The 18,009-nt window shown below is 42.4% G+C and overlaps 1 protein-coding gene across 1 annotated transcript in view; it reads right to left on the reverse strand.

Annotated features, from left to right (window-relative positions):
* Positions 1-16,270, reverse strand: part of Aatf (apoptosis antagonizing transcription factor) — a 93,923-nt gene extending 77,653 nt beyond the window's left edge. Inside the window, exons 1-4 of the mRNA XM_048365124.1 lie at positions 16,023-16,270; positions 14,849-15,040; positions 9,074-9,502; positions 8,467-8,604 (exon numbers count right to left, since the gene is read on the reverse strand). Coding sequence (XP_048221081.1) covers positions 8,467-8,604; positions 9,074-9,502; positions 14,849-15,040; positions 16,023-16,113 — 850 coding nt within the window. The 5' untranslated portion in view covers positions 16,114-16,270. The remainder of the gene's footprint in view (positions 1-8,466; positions 8,605-9,073; positions 9,503-14,848; positions 15,041-16,022) is intronic.
* Positions 16,271-18,009: the final 1,739 nt, after the last annotated feature.

Raw genomic sequence — 18,009 nt, forward strand, 5'->3', positions numbered from 1 at the left:
AGGCACTCTTGCCACTAGGCTATATCCCCAGCCCCTAAGGTTTTGTTTTAAATGTAAGAGTTCAAACACACAGTCCATTAAAATATATCTCTAAAATGAGAAAAGGCAACAGGAGGGCGATTTCACTAACAATACTGATTGTCTATGTAACAGGGAGCACATCACAGTGGTTCAGAGAATATTCTGAGGTATAATCTTCAGTATGTTTTAAATTTTGAACCATATGAATGCACTGTCTACTTAAATACTTTGTAAATAAAAGAGAAATTTCATGACCTACTCAAAATTTAAAATATTAGCCAGATGCTGGTGGCTCATGTCTGTAATCCTACCTACTCAGGAGACTGAGATCTGAAGACTATGGTTCAGAGCCAGCCTGGGCAGGAAAGTCCATGAGACTCTTGTTTTGTTTTTTGCCAGTCCTGGGGCTTGAACTCAGGGCCCGAGTACTGTCCTTGGCTTCTTTTTGCTCAAGGATAACACTCTACCACCTGAGCCACAGCGCTACTTCCGACTTTTTCTATATATGTGTTGCTAAGGAATCAAACTCATGGCTTCATGTACACGAGGCAAGCACTTTACCACTAGGCCATATTCCCAGCCCCAATTTTTGTTTTGTTTTGTGCCAAGTCCATAAGACTCTCATCTGCAATTAATCATCAGAAATCTGGAAGTGGTACTGTGGCTCAAAGTGATGAGTGCTGCACTGAGCGAAAAAGCTCAAGGGCTATGCCCAGGCCCTGAGCTCAAGTCCCACAACCAACAACAACAACAAAAATTAAACATTATCCTTTAAGGGGTCTACTAGTGGTTTTAGTCTAGAGAGCTAGGGATATAATTCAGTGGTACAGTGCTTGCTTGGCATGTATAACACCCTGGATTTAATTCCTAGCACAGAAAAAAAATTATTAAGTGAAAATAACTGGGTGGAAGTCCATCAGAGAGATGAAAAAGAATGAATATGAATTAGAAATAGAGCCAAGCATGGGTGGCTCACACCTATAATCCTTGCTACTCAAGAGACCGAGATCTGAGGATAGTGGTTCAAACCCAGCCCAGACATGTCCTTCAGATTCTTATCTCCAGTTAACCAGCAAAAAGCCAGAACTAGAGAGGTGGTTCAAGTGTTAAGAATGTAAGGTGTGTGCAAAAAGGCTGAGCAAGAGGCCTCGCATCTACTCAGATCATTATAAGTCAGGATACGGTAAAGATACTTGCATATCCATGTTCATTGCTATATTATTCACAATAACCAAGTTATAGAAATAGCCCGGGTGCCTGACAACAGATGAGTAGATTAATAAAATATAGTATATATACATAATGGAATTTTACTCATCCATTAAAAAGAATAAGATTATGCCATTTGCAGGGAAATGGATGGACCAAGAACAAATCACACTGTCAGGCAGCCTAGATCAGAGGGACAAATGGTGCACATTTTCTCTTATATGTGGAAGCTAGATCTTAAACACAACTGGATATGATAACCTATATAGGATTCTAGGCATTCACACACAAACAGACTAAAGAAGGATACCCTTAGGGGAAGAACACAAAGGTGTAACTTCTCTGAACATTTAAAATACTATTTATCGGGACTGGAATATGGCCTAGTGGCAAAAGTGCTTGCCTCATATACATGAAGCCCTGGGTTCGATTCCCCAGCACCACATGGCCAGGAGAGGCGCTGTGGCTCAAGGGGCAGAGTGCTATCCTTGAGCAAAAAAAAGCCAGGGACAGTGCTCAGGCCCTGAGTCCAAGGCCCAGGACTGGCAAAAAAAAAAAAAAAAAAAAAAAGATCCTAAAACACTATTTATCAAAAAAAAAAAAAACAGGAAATGGAAACATGGATTTTGTTGTTGATGGTTTCTTTTCATTTTGTGTTTTTTTCTTTTTCTTTTAGGGGAGGTTAAGGTAGGAGGGTGCAGAAAGAGAGGAAGAGTGAACAAATGCAATCATGCTATTTGGTATACACTATGTGGAAAATGACCTATGTAACTTGTGGGTAGAGATGGGAGGGGGAACCTGGGGAAAGCAAAGGAAAAAAGGTGAAACTATCCAAAAAAGGAAATGTACTCATTACCTGACTTATGAAATGGCAACCCCTCTGTACCTTAATAATAACAATAAAAGTATTTTTTTAAGCAGTGCCTTGAGTTCAAGCCCCAGTACCCATACAAAAAAAAAGGAGAATAAGAGAGGAATGTACTTTATTAATAGCAGAATTTGTTCTTAAACTCTTATGTAAGTAAAAATATTTAATGCCTCTTCTCAATTTATGTTACATTATACTGTGTTCTTGAATGTTTTTTGCTTATGGGAAATACCAAAATGTCAATCATTGTTTCTATTAAAGGTCTTTAATGATACTGCATTTTAGACCTGTAATGAAACATGATGCTCACTGCAGTTTGTAATGCATCTCATTAAATACATTAATAACAAGCATTTCACTAAAAGGTCAACTTATTATGGCTAAAGTTTAGCTTTCCTTTAATCACTTCATATAAAGCTGTAAGGAAAACTCTGGAAAAGATAGTAAAGAGTGCCTATGGGAGAAATGTTCTCAATTCTCCCATTTATCCAAGGTGGTCATGCTTAGTAAAAATTAACTGCTACGCTAGAAGTGTATCTCAGTGGTACAGTCTTTGCCTTCTGTGTAAAAGGTCCGTATTAGAACCTCAGGACTGAGCACAAGCATATACATGTGTACACACATATGTGTACACACATTCATACACATATACACACACACACACACACACACACACACACACCAAACAGTGCTTTTAAAAAATTACTGCTGCTGGGAATATGGCTTAGCAGTAGAGTGCTTGCCTAGCATGCATAAAGTCCTGGGTTCGATTCCTCAGCACCACATAAACAGAAAAAGCTGGAAGTGTTGCTGTGGCTCAAGTAGTAGAGTGTTAACCTTGAGTAAAAAGAAGCCAAGGACAGTGCTCAGACTGAGTCCAAGCCCCAGGACTGGCAAAAATAAATAAATAAATAAATGCTGCTATTGTTTTGTATATTATAATCGTATCATTTTTTTTCCATTTCACACAGTCATTAAAGATACCGTGTAAAGCTAAAATTACATAGGAAAAAATTTTAGCTACTACAAACACAGTATCAATGGAGTATGTACTCATGTTCTAGTAAAAAGGACAATAGAAATAGACATCTTCGGGGCTGGGGATATAGCCTAGTGGCAAGAGTGCCTGCCTCGGATACACGAGGCCCTAGGTTCGATTCCCCAGCACCACATATACAGAAAACGGCCAGAAGCGGCGCTGTGGCTCAAGTGGCAGAGTGCTAGCCTTGAGCGGGAAGAAGCCAGGGACAGTGCTCAGGCCCTGAGTCCAAGGCCCAGGACTGGCCAAAAAAAAAAAAGAAATAGACATCTTCAAGACCCACTTAGGGGACACCTGCATGTCTGCTGTAGGGTATACAGCATAATGGGCATGCAAGCTGGGCTTTTTGTTTTTTTTAATCCTTATCTTTTAGACATGTATACTAAAAATTTAATATTGTCTCTTTAAAATAGTCCAAAAAGGAGTTAAGCTAATTTAAGAATAAATGAAAGCCAGATGCCTGTGGCTCACACTTGCAATTTTATTTATTTTTTATTTTTTGCCGGTCCTGGGCCTTGGACTCAGGGCCTGAGCTCTGTCCCTGGCTTCTTTTTACAATTTTAGCTACTAAGGAGGCTGAGATCTGAGGATCACAGTTCTAAGCCAGCCAGAGAGGAAAGTTTGTAAGACTCTTATCTCCAATTAATGAATAAAAACCCAGAAGTGGAGCTGTGCTTCAAGCTGTAAAGCACTAGCTTTGAGCAAAAATGCTCACAGATAGAGCCCAGGCCCTGAGTTCCATCCCCAGGATTAGCAATATATACATACATACATACATACATACACATAAATGTACTCAAAGACTTTATATAGTTCATAATGAAAAGTTTCAAATAATATGCAGAGATCTTTAAGTAATCTTACATACCATTGCCACCAAAATAAAAGCCTACCTTCTAATACCACAAACCTTGTTAAAAGAGGAATAAAACTAATCTCTTTAGAAATATAGCTTTGTGCACAGAATATCCCTTAAGTTTGTTGAGGCTACTCTAAGACTTGCCTTTTATGCAGCCTCTAAAATACCACAAAACATCTTTGAAATTACTTCATAGTTACAGAGATGATTACCAACATGTAACAGCAACGTGACTGGAGACTAAGTGCATATGTTGATGAGGGAAAGAATCAAGGGGGTATTTGTTTAGTTTCTGAAAAGTAGTTTAAGCTGCTGAAGGTACAGTCTTGACACTCCAGAGTTTACTGTGCTAGAAAATAGCTGGAAATCTATGTTAGAAACTAAAGTTTGGGTTAGGGAGTAAATGACAATCAAGGAGAAACATGATGAGAAAATACAACCAAAGACAGGATTCTAAAAGTGATGCAGTTTACATTAAGAAGGTAAAAGAGCCTACCCAAGCAATACATGAAGGGTTACCAAAGCTGAAGAACGTTAAATTCTGGGAGGCAAGAACTCAGTTTGGCAAGTAGGAAATCTCTAGCTACCTGTCTACATTATCACGAAAAGCCAAAGCTGAACTGTAAGTAATATAGCAGTCTATAACTCTACTGATCTTTGGGGCTGGGAATGTGGCTTAGTGGCAGAGTGCTTGCCTAGCATGCACGAAGCCCTGGGTTTGATTACTCAGCACCACATAAACAGAAAAAGCTGGAAGTGGCACTGTGGCTCAAGTGGTAGAGTGCTAGCCTTGAGCCAAAAGAAGCCAGGGACAGTGCTCAGAGTCTGAGTCCCAAGCCCCAGGACTGGCAAAAAAAACAAAACAAAAAAAAACAAAAAAACCTCTACTCACATTCCCCAACAAATATCAAAAATCATATAAGAAATCTGAATACTAATAATAAGTTAGAAAAAGTAAACCACAACTGAGGACAGAGGATTATTTACTGATGACAATCACTCACAGGGTTGGACACTAGCAAATGCCCTTCAGCAGAAAAAGATGCTAGTACCTAACATTATGGCATGATGTGTGCCAGACACTGTGCTAATGCTTTATATTGATTTGCCCTTTAATCTTCACAACCATATTATCCTCACTTTACTTTGAAGTAACTTGCTCAAGGTCACATAGCTAATCCATTGCTGAAATGAAATCTAAACCCAGACAGTCTGATTTTACCCTGTAAGACCAAGAAAAATAAAAAGATTTAATTAAACACAGTTAAGTTCTACTATTGATTCTGCAGCTAGTATAATTTCAGCCTGTGTGTCACATCAGCTATAGAGCACCATATAAATTGGTGATGAGTAGAAAAAGTAATGTAGCCAAGAAATTGTTCTAAAAACTTTATTTACCTCAACAGGGTAGTATACAGTATTATATCATATTCCCATGAGGGCTGAAACAAACAAAAATTAACTATGCTTCAGATAAGTTCTCTATCCTCTCACAATATGAAATACTAAACAAACATCTCCCTCTTCCACCACCATCCACCCTGTCAGATTTATAGAAAACTGTCTAACTGAGGTTGACCAAAGAGTAACTGGTTACATACAAAAAAGATATTTAAAAAATCAGACCTGTAGTGCAAGTTAGACAACATTAAAATGACTAAGGAAACTTTTAGCCAGAGACTGGTGGCTCACACCTATAATCCTAGCAACTTAAGAGGCTGCAATCAGAGGATTAGTTTGAAAGGAACCTGGGCAGGGAAGCCTGTGAGACCCTCATCTTCAATTAACTACCAAAAAAACCCAAAGGGGGAGCCGTGGCTCAAGTGGTAGAGAATTAGCCTTCAGCACAAAAGCTCAAGGACATTGCCCAGGCCCTAAATTTAAGCACCAGCACCAGGAGCACAAAAATATATATTTTAAAAAATTCTTAAAAGTAATAATTTATACAAAAAAATTTTTTAAGAATGTACTCATTATTTCTGCTCCTAACCTTTAAGATATCTGCATTTTAAAATGAATCCTAAAAAAAAAAAAGACTGAAGAATGAGTAACAAAATGGAAAAGACCTTACTTAATCTAACTCAGTTTAGGTCTCATCTAAAAATATTCCAGAAATTAGGCTAGAAGGGTATTAAAAATAGCAGAGAAGTGCTACAATCTCAAAAACTGAATCCATCATCTATTAAAAGGAGGAGGGCAGAAAGCTGATGACTTACACCTATAATCCTAGCTACTCAGGAGGCTGAGATCTGAGGATCATGGTTCAAAGCCAGCGTAGGCAGGAAAGCCCATAAGACTCATCTCCCAATTACCAAGAAAGCCAGAAGTGAAACTGTGGCTCAAGTGGCAGAGAGCTTGCCTTAAGCAAAAATAGCTCAGGTATTTAGGGTCCTGAGTTCAAGCTGTATGATCAACAAAATAAAGAAATAAAGAAGGGAAGGAAGGAAGGAAGGAAGGAAGGAAGGAAGGAAGGAAGAAAGGAAGGAAGGGAGGGAGGGAGTGAAGGAGGGAGGGAGTGAAGGAGGGAGGGAGGGATAAAATCAAAGGAGGGAGGGATACAGGACTCTAGGCATTCACATATAGTGAAACCAAAGGAGGACTTGCTTAGGGGAGGAACCCAAAGGCTCAATGCTTCCTGTGCCTCTGATCACAAAGTATTTATCAAAATGAAGGAGAAAAAAAAAAAAAAGCAGGGAAAGTTGGGAGGAGGAGGAGGTATGAAAGACCCATCCCATAACATCCTCACACAGGGTTCTAAGAAAGACTGCACACTCTTCACACAGGAAACACAAAAACTAAAAATTGGACCCTAGGAAGTCATTCCAAATTAAACTAGATGTTCCACACAGAAACACTGGTTCATAGAAAGCCTTACTACAAAAAATTTACTTTTGTTTTAACTGATATAGCATCTTCATATATTGCCCAGGTTGACCTTGAATCTCTGGGTTCAAAGAATTCTCCTACCTCAGCAACAAGCCTGTTACTAATATACCCATATTTTAAGTTGTAAAGGACAAAAGTAAATACTAAACCACACCATGCAAATTAGAAAGTGATTCCGAACACAAAGGGCTCAACCCAAACCTTCTTAAGTCCTAGTTGTTGAATGTAGGAAGTGTGAAATGAGGAAAGTAGGGCCCAAATAATCTCTATTTTTTTTCCCCCGGTCCTGGAACTCTGGGCCTGGGCAAAGGCTATCTCTCTACCACTTGACACACAGCTCCACTTTGGCTTTTTGTGGTTAATTGAAGATAAAAGTCTCGCAGACTTTTCTGCCCCAGCTAGCTTCAAACTGTGCTCCTCAGATCTCAGCCTCTTAACTAGGATTACAGGCGTGAGCCACCAGTACCTAACTTTCTAAATTCTTTTTCTCTTTCAATGTTTAACATTATAGCTCAGCAATCATCTTCCAAACCTTCTTCCTCCCCTGGCAGTAAATATTTTTGCACCCAAAGGAATATAGTAAGATCATCTTAGCATGCTGTTCTAAAAACCTCCCAAACAAGAGAAAGCATACTTTTAAGCACCTGATACAAACTACTTAAATGAGTTTAATCACCCTCTCTCCCTTTTGTTTTACACTGCTTTTTTTTTTTTTTTTTTTTGGTAGTACTAGGGTTTGAACTCAAGGCTTTACGCTTGCTAGGCAAGTGCCATTCCATTTTTTTATTATTATTTTTTTTTTTTGGCCAGTCCTGGGCCTTGGACTCAGGGCCTGAGCACTGTCCCTGGCTTCTTCCCGCTCAAGGCTAGCACTCTGCCACCTGAGCCACAGCGCCTCTTCTGGCCGTTTTCCATATATGTGGTACTAGGGAATCGAACCGAGAGCTTCACGTGTAGGAGGCAAGCACTCTTGCCACTTGGCCATATTCCCAGCCCCGCCATTCCATTTTTAAATTAAGAAGTAGTCTCCATAAAATGCTCAGGTTAGCCTGGGCTCAAAGATTCTCCTGTCTCAGCAGGAAGCCTGTCTTAGTACACCAGATTTCTGGTTATTTTTGATAGGTATCATTTCTTATTTTGATATACTCCAGAACTACAGCCCTAGTTTAGGCTTCTCATTGTAGCTAGCATAACAGACACATGACCACATTCAGGTTCTTCCACTGTGATGGAGTCTCAACAGACTTTTCTGCCAAAGCTTGCCTAGAACTATACTCCTCCAATCTCAGCCTCCCATACAGCTGACAGGTACACATCACTGTGTTCAGCTATAGGTTAAGAGGTCTTTTAAAATTCTCTAACTGGGCTGGCCCCAAATTATGATCCCCTTGATCAAGGTTTCCCAAGTAGCTAGGATAATCTACATGAGCCATTGGTGCCCCACATGATGTTTTTTTAGGAGCTGAAACTAATATTCTAAACCATAATACCATTAAAATAAAATGTTCTCTTCTATTAATCACAGTAATGTCTCAATGTACCTTATTGATACTAAGCATCCCAATATGGCATAATTAATCTTACTATTTTTTAGGGCGCTGGCAAATTCTGGGCCACCTTTGTCCTTGAAAACAGGGAAAACATCTGGTTGAGGCAGTTGATTGGTAGTCAACAGGGCTTTTTGTAGTTTGATCCTTGCTTCCAAGAGCTGGTCCCACAGTGCTGAGGAAGAAGAATAAAATCCCATCCTTGAGCTACAAAATCTTCCTGGGAGGGGGTCAGGGGAAGGACAAGAAATCATGCCAGTCTTTACACAGCACAGCTTTATCAGTTTCATGCCACAGAAACACTATTCTAGAAAATAATTTCTGTATCTTGGAAGCAAATATTGTCAACGAGAGGGAATGCTAAAGCCCAGGGAAAGAAGAAAACACTTTCCTCGTCAATCTTCCATAGTTGCTGGAAGTACTGAAGCAGAACCAGCTAAGCAGCTCAGCACAGAAACGGCTGGCTAAGCATAGAGGAATGAGGTTTTAGGCCTTTGGACAAGTGAGGCATGTCACAAACTAATTGGAAGGACACAGGAGAGACAGAACAGCCAAAAACAAATGAACAAACAAACAAACAAACAAAAAGGAGACCAAATGCAGACACCTGAAAAAACAAGCCATTGGAAAAGCCATGTACAAACCTATCTGGTTCTTCACAGCTCTTCCTTTCTCCACTTCTTCTGAAACTTTGACACTGGAGAAGGTCATCACCACACCATCGTCTTCACTGTTCCTGTCTCCAGCTCTGTCTTCCTCACTCTCACCCTCCAAGTCTTCCTCAACATCCCCTTCTTCCATGCCACTCTCTTCCCCTTCATCTTCATCACCACTGTCGCCAAGGTCATCCATTCCCTCAGTAAATTTCTCAAAGTCACTGATGCCCTGGAAACTGAAGCCTGGTGTTTCTACAGAGTGGTGTTTGCTCTTCTTCCTCCGAGCCAGACTGTTCTCTTCATCATCCTCAGCATCTTGGGTCTCAGCAGCACTCAGGTCATCATCCTCAGATTCTTCCACACTCAGGACCTCTGAGTCTCCATCTCCAGATGCTTCCTCATCAGATATTTCCTCATCTGAACCAGAAACAAAAATACTGGTGTTAACCTGAAGAAAAATACCAGACCATACCTTTAATTTCAACTATGTTATCAATGACAGGAACTATTACTATATTCAATTCAGCTCAACAAATATTTACTATATACTTATAATCTCTAAAATGCTAAAGAAAAAATAAAGATGACCAGAACACAGGTCTAACCCTGAGAAAAGGTTCTAGTAGGAAGAGACTGTAATGTAATACATAAAATTAAACATGTGGGGCTGGGAATATGGCCTAGTGGCAAGAGTGCTTGCCTCAAATACATGAAGCCCTGGGTTCAATTCCCCAGCACCACATATACAGAAAACAGCCAGAAGTGGCGCTGTGGCTCAAGTGGTAGAGTGCTAGCCTTGAGCAAAAAGCCAGAGACCGGGCTAGGGATATGGCCTAGTGGCAAGAGTGCTTGCCTCCTATATATGAGGCCCTGGGTTCAATTCCCCAGCCACATATACAGAAAATGGCCAGAAGTGGTGCTGTGGCTCAGTGGCAGAGTGCTAGCCTTGAGCAAAAAGAAGCCAGGGACAGTGCTCAGGCCCTGAGTCCAAGCCCCAGGACTGGCAAAAAAAAAAAGTAAACATGTTTTTGAAAAAACTACAATAACAGAGAAATTTTAACTATGGGGCAAATAAATTTAAGGAAGACTATAAAGAAGAGGTAAACTAGGTGTCAGGGCACTCAGGAAACTGAGGCAAGAGGATTGTGAGTTTGGCAAGACTCTCACTCAAAAATTAATTAATTAACCACTTCAGGAGGCTAAAGCTAAGATCTAAGGATCATGATTCAAAGCAAAACTAGGCAGGAAAGTCCAAAAGACTTTCATCCCCAATTAAGCACTAAAAAGTGGTACTATGACTCAAGTGGTAGAACACTAGCCTTGAGGGAAAAAGTAAAGTGATAGTGCCTTGGCCCTGAGCCCAAGTCCCAGTATAAGAAAGGGGGAAGGGGAGAGGGAGAGAGGGAGAGAGGGAGAGAGGGGGAGAGGGGGAGAAGGGGAACATTTGATCTAGATCTTGAATAGTGAGAATGGTTTCCCAAACCTACATCTAAAAAACCTCAGTTTATCACTTGCTATCCCAAATCTCTACCATATTAGTATACTATCTATTATGAGCCAGGCATCAGGGATACAGAAAGAATTAAACACCTGTAAAGAGATGTATATAGTCTCATAGGAAGTCCATATACATACCAATAATTATATTACAATGTTATCAATACATAGTATATGGAGCAGGAACCACAACTCTCCTAGAAAGGCTAAAGATGTCTTTATGTGAAAGAGACATCTAATTTTACTCATGAGCATAATGTACAGCTCATTAGATAGAAAAGGGGGAAGGAAAAGGAAGGCTCTTCAGTACTTCTTTTTTTTTGGCCAGTCCTGGGCCTTGGACTCAGGGCCTGAGCACTGTCCCTGGCTTCTTCCCGCTCAAGGCTAGCACTCTGCCACTTGAGCCACAGCGCCGCTTCTGGCCGTTTTCTGTATATGTGGTGCTGGGGAATCGAACCTAGGGCCTCGTGTATCCGAGGCAGGCACTCTTGCCACTAGGCTATATCCCCAGCCCTCTTCAGTACTTCTTTAAAGATATACACAAGTTTGGGCTGGGAATATGGACTAGCGGCAAGAGTGCTCGCCTCGTGAAGCCCTGGGTTCGATTCCCCAGCACCACATACATAAAAAACAGCCAGAGGTAGTGCTGTGGCTCAAGTGGCAGAGTGCTAGCCTTGAGCAAAAAGAAGGCAGGGACAGTGTGCAGGCCCTGAGTTCAAGGCCCAGGACTGGCCAAAAAAACCAAAAACAAAAAAAAAAAAAGATATAAACTTAAAATTGCTAATGCTGTCAAAAATATAAACACATAGACTAAATGCAAAAGCAGTAAGCAATACTTTTAATATTTTAAAGGTATACCACTTCTCAGACTTACAAACGCCGATTCCAGTGCAATAGTTAAGAGTGTACATCTTGACCAGGCACAGGTGACTCACACCTATAACTCTCGCTACACAGAAGGCTGATATGTGAGGATTGAGGTTCAATGCTAGTCCAAGCAGGAAAGTCCATTTTATCTCCAATCAACTACCAAAAAGCTGGAAGTGGAGATTTGGCTCAAGTGGGTAAGCACTAGCCTTGAGCAAAAAAGCTCAAGGACAGTGCCCAGGTCCTGAGTTTAAGCCCCAAGACGAGCACACACACAAAAAGAATGTATATCTTGGAATCAAACTGCTTTCATTTGACTACCAACTCCAAAAGTTACTGGACTAAGCACTTAGCCCCTTTATCTGAAAATAGAATAACAACCTCAATGGGTACTAGTGGCTTACACCTATAATCCTAGCTTCTTATGAGGCTGAGAATGGAAGGATTGCAGTTCAAGGCCAGTCTGGGCAGAAAAGTTCTTGAAATCTTTTTTTAACCAATAGCTGGGTATAGTGATTCCTTACTCTTAATCCTAGCAGTGACCATAAGCCTAAAACAGGCAGATCACTATCCAGGCTCACACCTGGCCAGGAAGTGACATCAAATCTCAAAAATAACCAGTGACAAACAAGGCCAGAGATGTGACTCAGTGCTTGAGTGCCTGCACTGCAAGTGTGAAGCCCCAAGTTCAAAGCCCAGTACCAACCATAAATAAATAAATAAAATACTATGATAATAAAATAATGCCAACCTTTTGGGCTATTGGGAAGATTACATCATTACATGATATAGATAATATTTTTGACGACTATGTCCCAAGCTCTTAGAACTTAAGTAATCTCAGTAGTGAATTGTGATCAGAGTTCATGATTGGTCCCTTATCAGTCTTTAGACAATGAATATAAAATAAAACAACCTTACCAAGAGCTACTGGAACTTTATGGACTTTATGAATAATAGTTCCTTGTGTAGTACCAGTGGATTTTTAATCTGGCAACCCTGACCTCGCTAAAGAAAAACAAACAACATCCTTTCTCTATCCACTTCTCATTCCACCTTGAGAAATAAATCCCTAAAATTGTAAGCTTACATCTTCCTAATTCCTTTTCAGGGAAGTTTTATATTATTTTTACAATGTCAAAAAGTAAGTTTCATAAATAACGAAAGGTAAGTCAAAGCAAGACCTAAAAAAAAAAAAAAACTGAAAGAAAATGGTCAAAATCCAACGGTAGCATGCTCTTCCAACACAATAGTTTTTGAACACATAACCCTCTTCAATTCCAGGATAAAATGCCTCTACATTCATTCTATTGTAGATGAAGCATTAGTTTGAACATGAGTACAACGAAGTGCTTGATCACTGTGGACTGCAGGCTCTTTATGAAATGAAATGAAGTAACTTCCAAGGTCCTTCCTAATGTCAAAACAATGGTCTTCAGAGAAGAGAGGGAGGTAACTGCCATCAGGTGTGCCAGGTGCCAAGGTAACTGGACAGAGACTTAAGCTGCCGGGGGGGCATCTTCATGGAGCCCTGCTGGGGGTGGATCTTGCAGATGCCACTGACCAACCTTAGGCACTTGGAGGAACTGGAAACTTGAGAAATCCACTCTAGAATAGTTGGCTCATGATATAGAATATAGATACAGAATATAGATATAGAATATAGATATAGAATATAGATACAGAATATAGATATAGAATAGTTGGCTTATGATAGTTGGCTCTGGTCTGGCTTCTTAGGAGCAGCAGTCCCATTGGACTGACCGTCGCCCCCTCTTTGTCTTCCCCAACAGCCTGTGGGTGGAGTCACAGTAAATTGCCTTGCTGTAGTTGAGATAAACCGGAAAATGTAGACAGTTTAAAACTCTAGCAGCAAAGAAGCCCCAGGAAATGTAAAGAGGAAGGTTAGTATGGAAAGACAATCCCTAGAAAGTGAACATATAACAAATGGTATCAGTATGTCTTAAAATTAGAGCATATGGGGGCTGGGGATATGGCCTAGTGGCAAGAGTGCCTGCCTCATATACATGAGGCCCTGGGTTCGATTCCCCAGCACCACATATACAGAAGATGCTAGAGGTGGCGCTGTGGCTCAAGTGGTAGAGTGCTAGCCTTGAGCAAAAAGAAGCCAAGGACAGTGCTCAGGCCCTGAGTCCAAGCCCCAGGACTGGCAAAAAAAAAAAAAAAAAAAAAAAAAAAATTAGAGCATATGAGTAAAGTTGGTATGTAATCAAATTGGCTATAATATAAATAGGGTAAGAATTGGGGCTTTGGTGTAAAAGTATGTTTATCTGTACCTGTATCTGCAGGGCTAAGGGACTTGTGTGATGTCATCTAAATGTTAACTTGCAATCGCATTTGTTATGAGCTTTTACCGCCCCCTCAGAGCCCTATAGCAAGTCCACCAAGAGATCTGGCTCAAGCTAAAGGTCCTTTATGAGACTGGACCTCCTCTTGAGCCACACCCGCTACCAACTAAGTGCCACCGACAACTTATGGTATTGCGGGCACAATACCAATCTATCCCTACCAATTCTCAGTCAGAATCAAACTAATAAGCAAGGAGAACCACGATTGGTTCTCGAGTTACCTATCAGAAGGGGGGAATGAAGGGGGGAATGAAGAGTTAGGGTGAACCCCATTTTCAGGCAGCCCCCGTTTTGTTGTCTGAGCAAACCTAGGGCAAGCTTATTAGGGCCCAGTTGGTCAAGAACTCTAACCGTCTGGGAATGCTTAACTCTAACTGCCCCTAGAATGCCTCAAGCCTAGTGCCTCAAGCCCTGAGCCAATCAGATTTGTACCGGTATCCTAATCTTGCTTGCTCAAACACCTGATTGCTGTAACTTTGTTTTTTGTCTTCCTTGAACACCTGATTGCTGTAACTTTGTTTTTTGCCTTTATAAGCTCTGTGGAATCACAGGTCGAGGCTGCCTCCTAACCTCCACTGTTGTCGGTGGGTAGGACAAGGCCCGGGCCGCGGCCCCGCTTGAATAAAGTCTTGCCTTGCTATTGCAAAAAAAAAAAAAAAAAAAAAAAAAAAGGGTCTCTCCTAAGGTACTAAGTAGGGGAAACATTTCCAGAGAACATCCATAGGGCTGGGGATATGGCCTAGTGGCAAGAGTGCCTGCCTCATATACATGAGGCCCTGGGTTCGATTCCCCAGCACCACATATACAGAAAATGGCCAGAAGTGGCGCTGTGGCTCAAGTGGAAGAGTGCTAGCCTTGAGCAAAAAAAAGAAGCCAGGGACAGTGCACAGGCCCTGAGTCCAAGCCCCAGGACTGGCCAAAAAAAAAAAAAAAAACCAGAGAACATCCATTAAAAAAAAAAAAGTGATTTAAACCCTAAAATTTTAAGGAAGATATAGTTCCATGCCAAAAACAAAAAAAATCCACTTACCAGATGAACCAGGCAGAGTCTGCCCCCAATGGTCTTCCTTCCAAGCTTTTCTAGATGTAGTCTTGCCAGAATACTTTTTGTCTGTGTCCAGGAGGGAGGCTGATGCCAGTTTTCTAATGCTACCCACTGCCAGCAAATCAGCTTCCCCATCTTCCCCTTCCTCAAACCTGTCAATCACTTTGGCAGCAGTGGCTGTGAGTGGAAAAGTAATAAGAATGTCAGGTTAGAAGGAACTTTAATAGGATCCCTGTTCAACCCTTTCAACTCATGCTTAAATGTCCTCTACCAAGTTTCAAGTATAAGGAACTCATTTGCTTTCCAAATAGATCACTGTCTGTTGCTGTTTCTCAACAAAAAGTTGCCTTCTCTTCTATCATCAGATATATTTCTACACCTTGGATGATCTAAAACTAGTTTTAACCCTTCTTGCATGTGTGACAGTCACTCCAGTATCTTAAATAACGGATCATCTCCTTCGACCTCCACTCTATCCCATCTCTCAGGGAGTTTTCTTTGCTGATCCTAACTAAACCCTTGTTCCTTCCTAAGACATGGTTCAGAACTCCCACTTATCCCTCCTTTTGATCCCTTCCTCACACTTCTGTGAGGCAAGTCTAAAGCAGGATTACTCCCAGCTAGACCTTTGAACGTCAGCTTACAGAACAAGGGTCTGTCCTCAGATCCTGAACAAATGTCATGAAACCTAAAGAGGCTTAAAAAGCACCAAAGGAATTCTACTTTTGCCTTCATCTTCCAAACAAGTTTTTAGAGGCAGGCAGTGTCAAAATAAACAACAAACAAAACACCCACAAAAACAAAAGCAAAAACGGGTTGAGTAATGCCACCTTGGCTCCTTCCAACAGCCCTCAATCAACCTAACCTGCTCCTCTCTCGAGACCCCGGTAAGTTCACCTACACACCAAACCTAAAGAAGTCGGAGCTCTCCCGGATAACCTGTGTTCCGGGGCCTGCAGGCAACCCTGTGAAAGGCAATTTTCCTCACTCAAAGAGAAGGCAGCAGGCCAGACTGGGAAGCACTGGCGCACACTCCCGGACCGGATACATACACACACATACATACATACATACACACACACACACACACACACACGTGTCCACGCAGCCCCAGCCCACAGCAGTCCAGACGGCAGCTCCACACGTGGCCTAGCCTCACCTTCCTCCGGGTCAACCTCAGGATCCGCCTCTCGCGGTCTTGGATTCAACAACTGTTCCAACTGCAATGCCAGAGGCTGCGGGCCCGCCATCGTCACCAGGCTCCCAGTTCGCACAGCGCACACGACTATGCGGCCTACACCCGGACCGGACGCTCCTTCCCGGGTACTCTCACCCCGACTCTACTCGGCACCACCACCTCACGACCGCGCGGAGATCGCCCGCTCAGCACCCGGCCAGTAACTTCCGGGAGGCGCGCGCGGGAAGGGGCGGAGCCTGCGCGTCACCACGGCCGTTGCTAAGGAAGTAGACGGAAGCGCGCCGAAGGCTGAGGGGCGGGCGAGCCGGCGGGGGAGAGATGGAGGCTGGATGCACGCCTGTGCGCGTGCGCGCGAGTCGGGGCCGCGATTTGCGCGGCCCAAGAGCTGGAGCACGCTGAGGGCACGTGACCGCCGCTGGCGCTCGGCATTTATTTCGCTGCGCGGCGGCCCGGGTTCCGTCCACACAGGATCTGCCATAAGCTTTGTGTGAGATTCGTTCAGAAATAAAGCGTCAGGGGGCCCATGGTGGCTGATTTAGGAAGGAAGAAGAGGGAAAGGGATTTGCTTCTCTCTCAGGTACTCACTAGAGCGCGCGTGGACCGGGCCCCAAAATAGATAAAAGCTTTTCACAATTTGGTCTGGGCCCGGGGTACACGTCTTCAGGTGTCTCTGCCAATAAGAATAATTAGACATGGCGATGGAAATAAAGATCCTTTTCAGTAGCTTCTCCAAGTAGCCTTGCCTCAGCAATTATTAAAAAAAAAGAAAGAAAGAAAAAGAAAGGTGGGGGGATAAGGGAGGGAGTGGGACTTACCCTACTGCACACTCCCCGGTGTTGATAGCTCTCCCGGTGTTGATGGGGGTGGATGCAGACCCCCTGAAGGTGAGCCACAAGTGCAGAAGAATTCTGGTCTGCCGTGTAAGAAGAGTAGAACCAAAAGATAAAGACGCAAAAGGATAGATTTAATTGCCCCCAGGTCCAAGGAGAGACATGATTCTTTCCCTTCACCACACATTCTCTGCCTGCCCACTACGTGGCAGACACTGCTAGATGAGATACAAGATGAGTATGTTAGATTCTGTCCACACACTGATCAGCCTGGGGGGGGGGGGTGCTGACAAATGTAAACATAAACTGCTGTAAGGAATGATAAGTTTGAGTACAAAGTGTTCCGCTCTGTCAGCATCTGTTGGAGGTCCTATGTAGAGATCTAGAACCAGATAAACACAAAAACTGTCACAAAAGAATTCCAGAGAAAGACAGTACTGATCAGTGTGGAGATGCCCCTACTTAAGTACCAGTTAGATCCCAGGGCTGAAAAATCTAGCCAACTCTTAGCCCCCGTGTCTCCTGTGGAACACAAAGGAAGAAAAAGGCAGTCCTTTACTCTGAGAGTCCATTAATGACAGGATACTACTTTGTCCTGCCCCACACCCTTGTCCTGGGTGACTCTATGTGAAGATGACAATGGCTGCAGAGAAGGGAGAACCCCATCTTAGGCTAAATCCCCTCAGAAGTGGAAGGGAAAGAATGTCAGACTAGGCGGGAAACTCATGTGAAGAAAACCTCTTCTCACTCTCTATAAGGAAACTCAGGCTAACTGAACAGTTTGGGGGCTTTGTTTGTAAACATGCTATAACTGAAGTCCTGTGCATACATCTGGGCTTCCAGAGTAAAAATGCACTGCTCATTCCTCTACAAGGTGCCATTGCCCTAGGCTTTGAAGAACAGAAATTCTTTTCCCACTCCACATTTAGAAAAACTACCTCCCGCAGTCCTCTTCCCTTGCCTACTTCGGGCCACAATCTTGCTTAGAAATCTGCCCTTCCAGGCAAGGAGAAAAGAGAACAGAGAGAGGGAGGTGAGTCAGGACAGAGGCCACCTCTAAACGGTCAGGCAAACAGGACAGTGCTGGACTGTTAAGGGCTGTGCTGGCTAAACACTCA

Source organism: Perognathus longimembris, chromosome 17 (genome assembly GCF_023159225.1).
Source record: "Perognathus longimembris pacificus isolate PPM17 chromosome 17, ASM2315922v1, whole genome shotgun sequence".
In the NCBI taxonomy this organism is placed as follows: domain Eukaryota; kingdom Metazoa; phylum Chordata; class Mammalia; order Rodentia; family Heteromyidae; genus Perognathus; species Perognathus longimembris.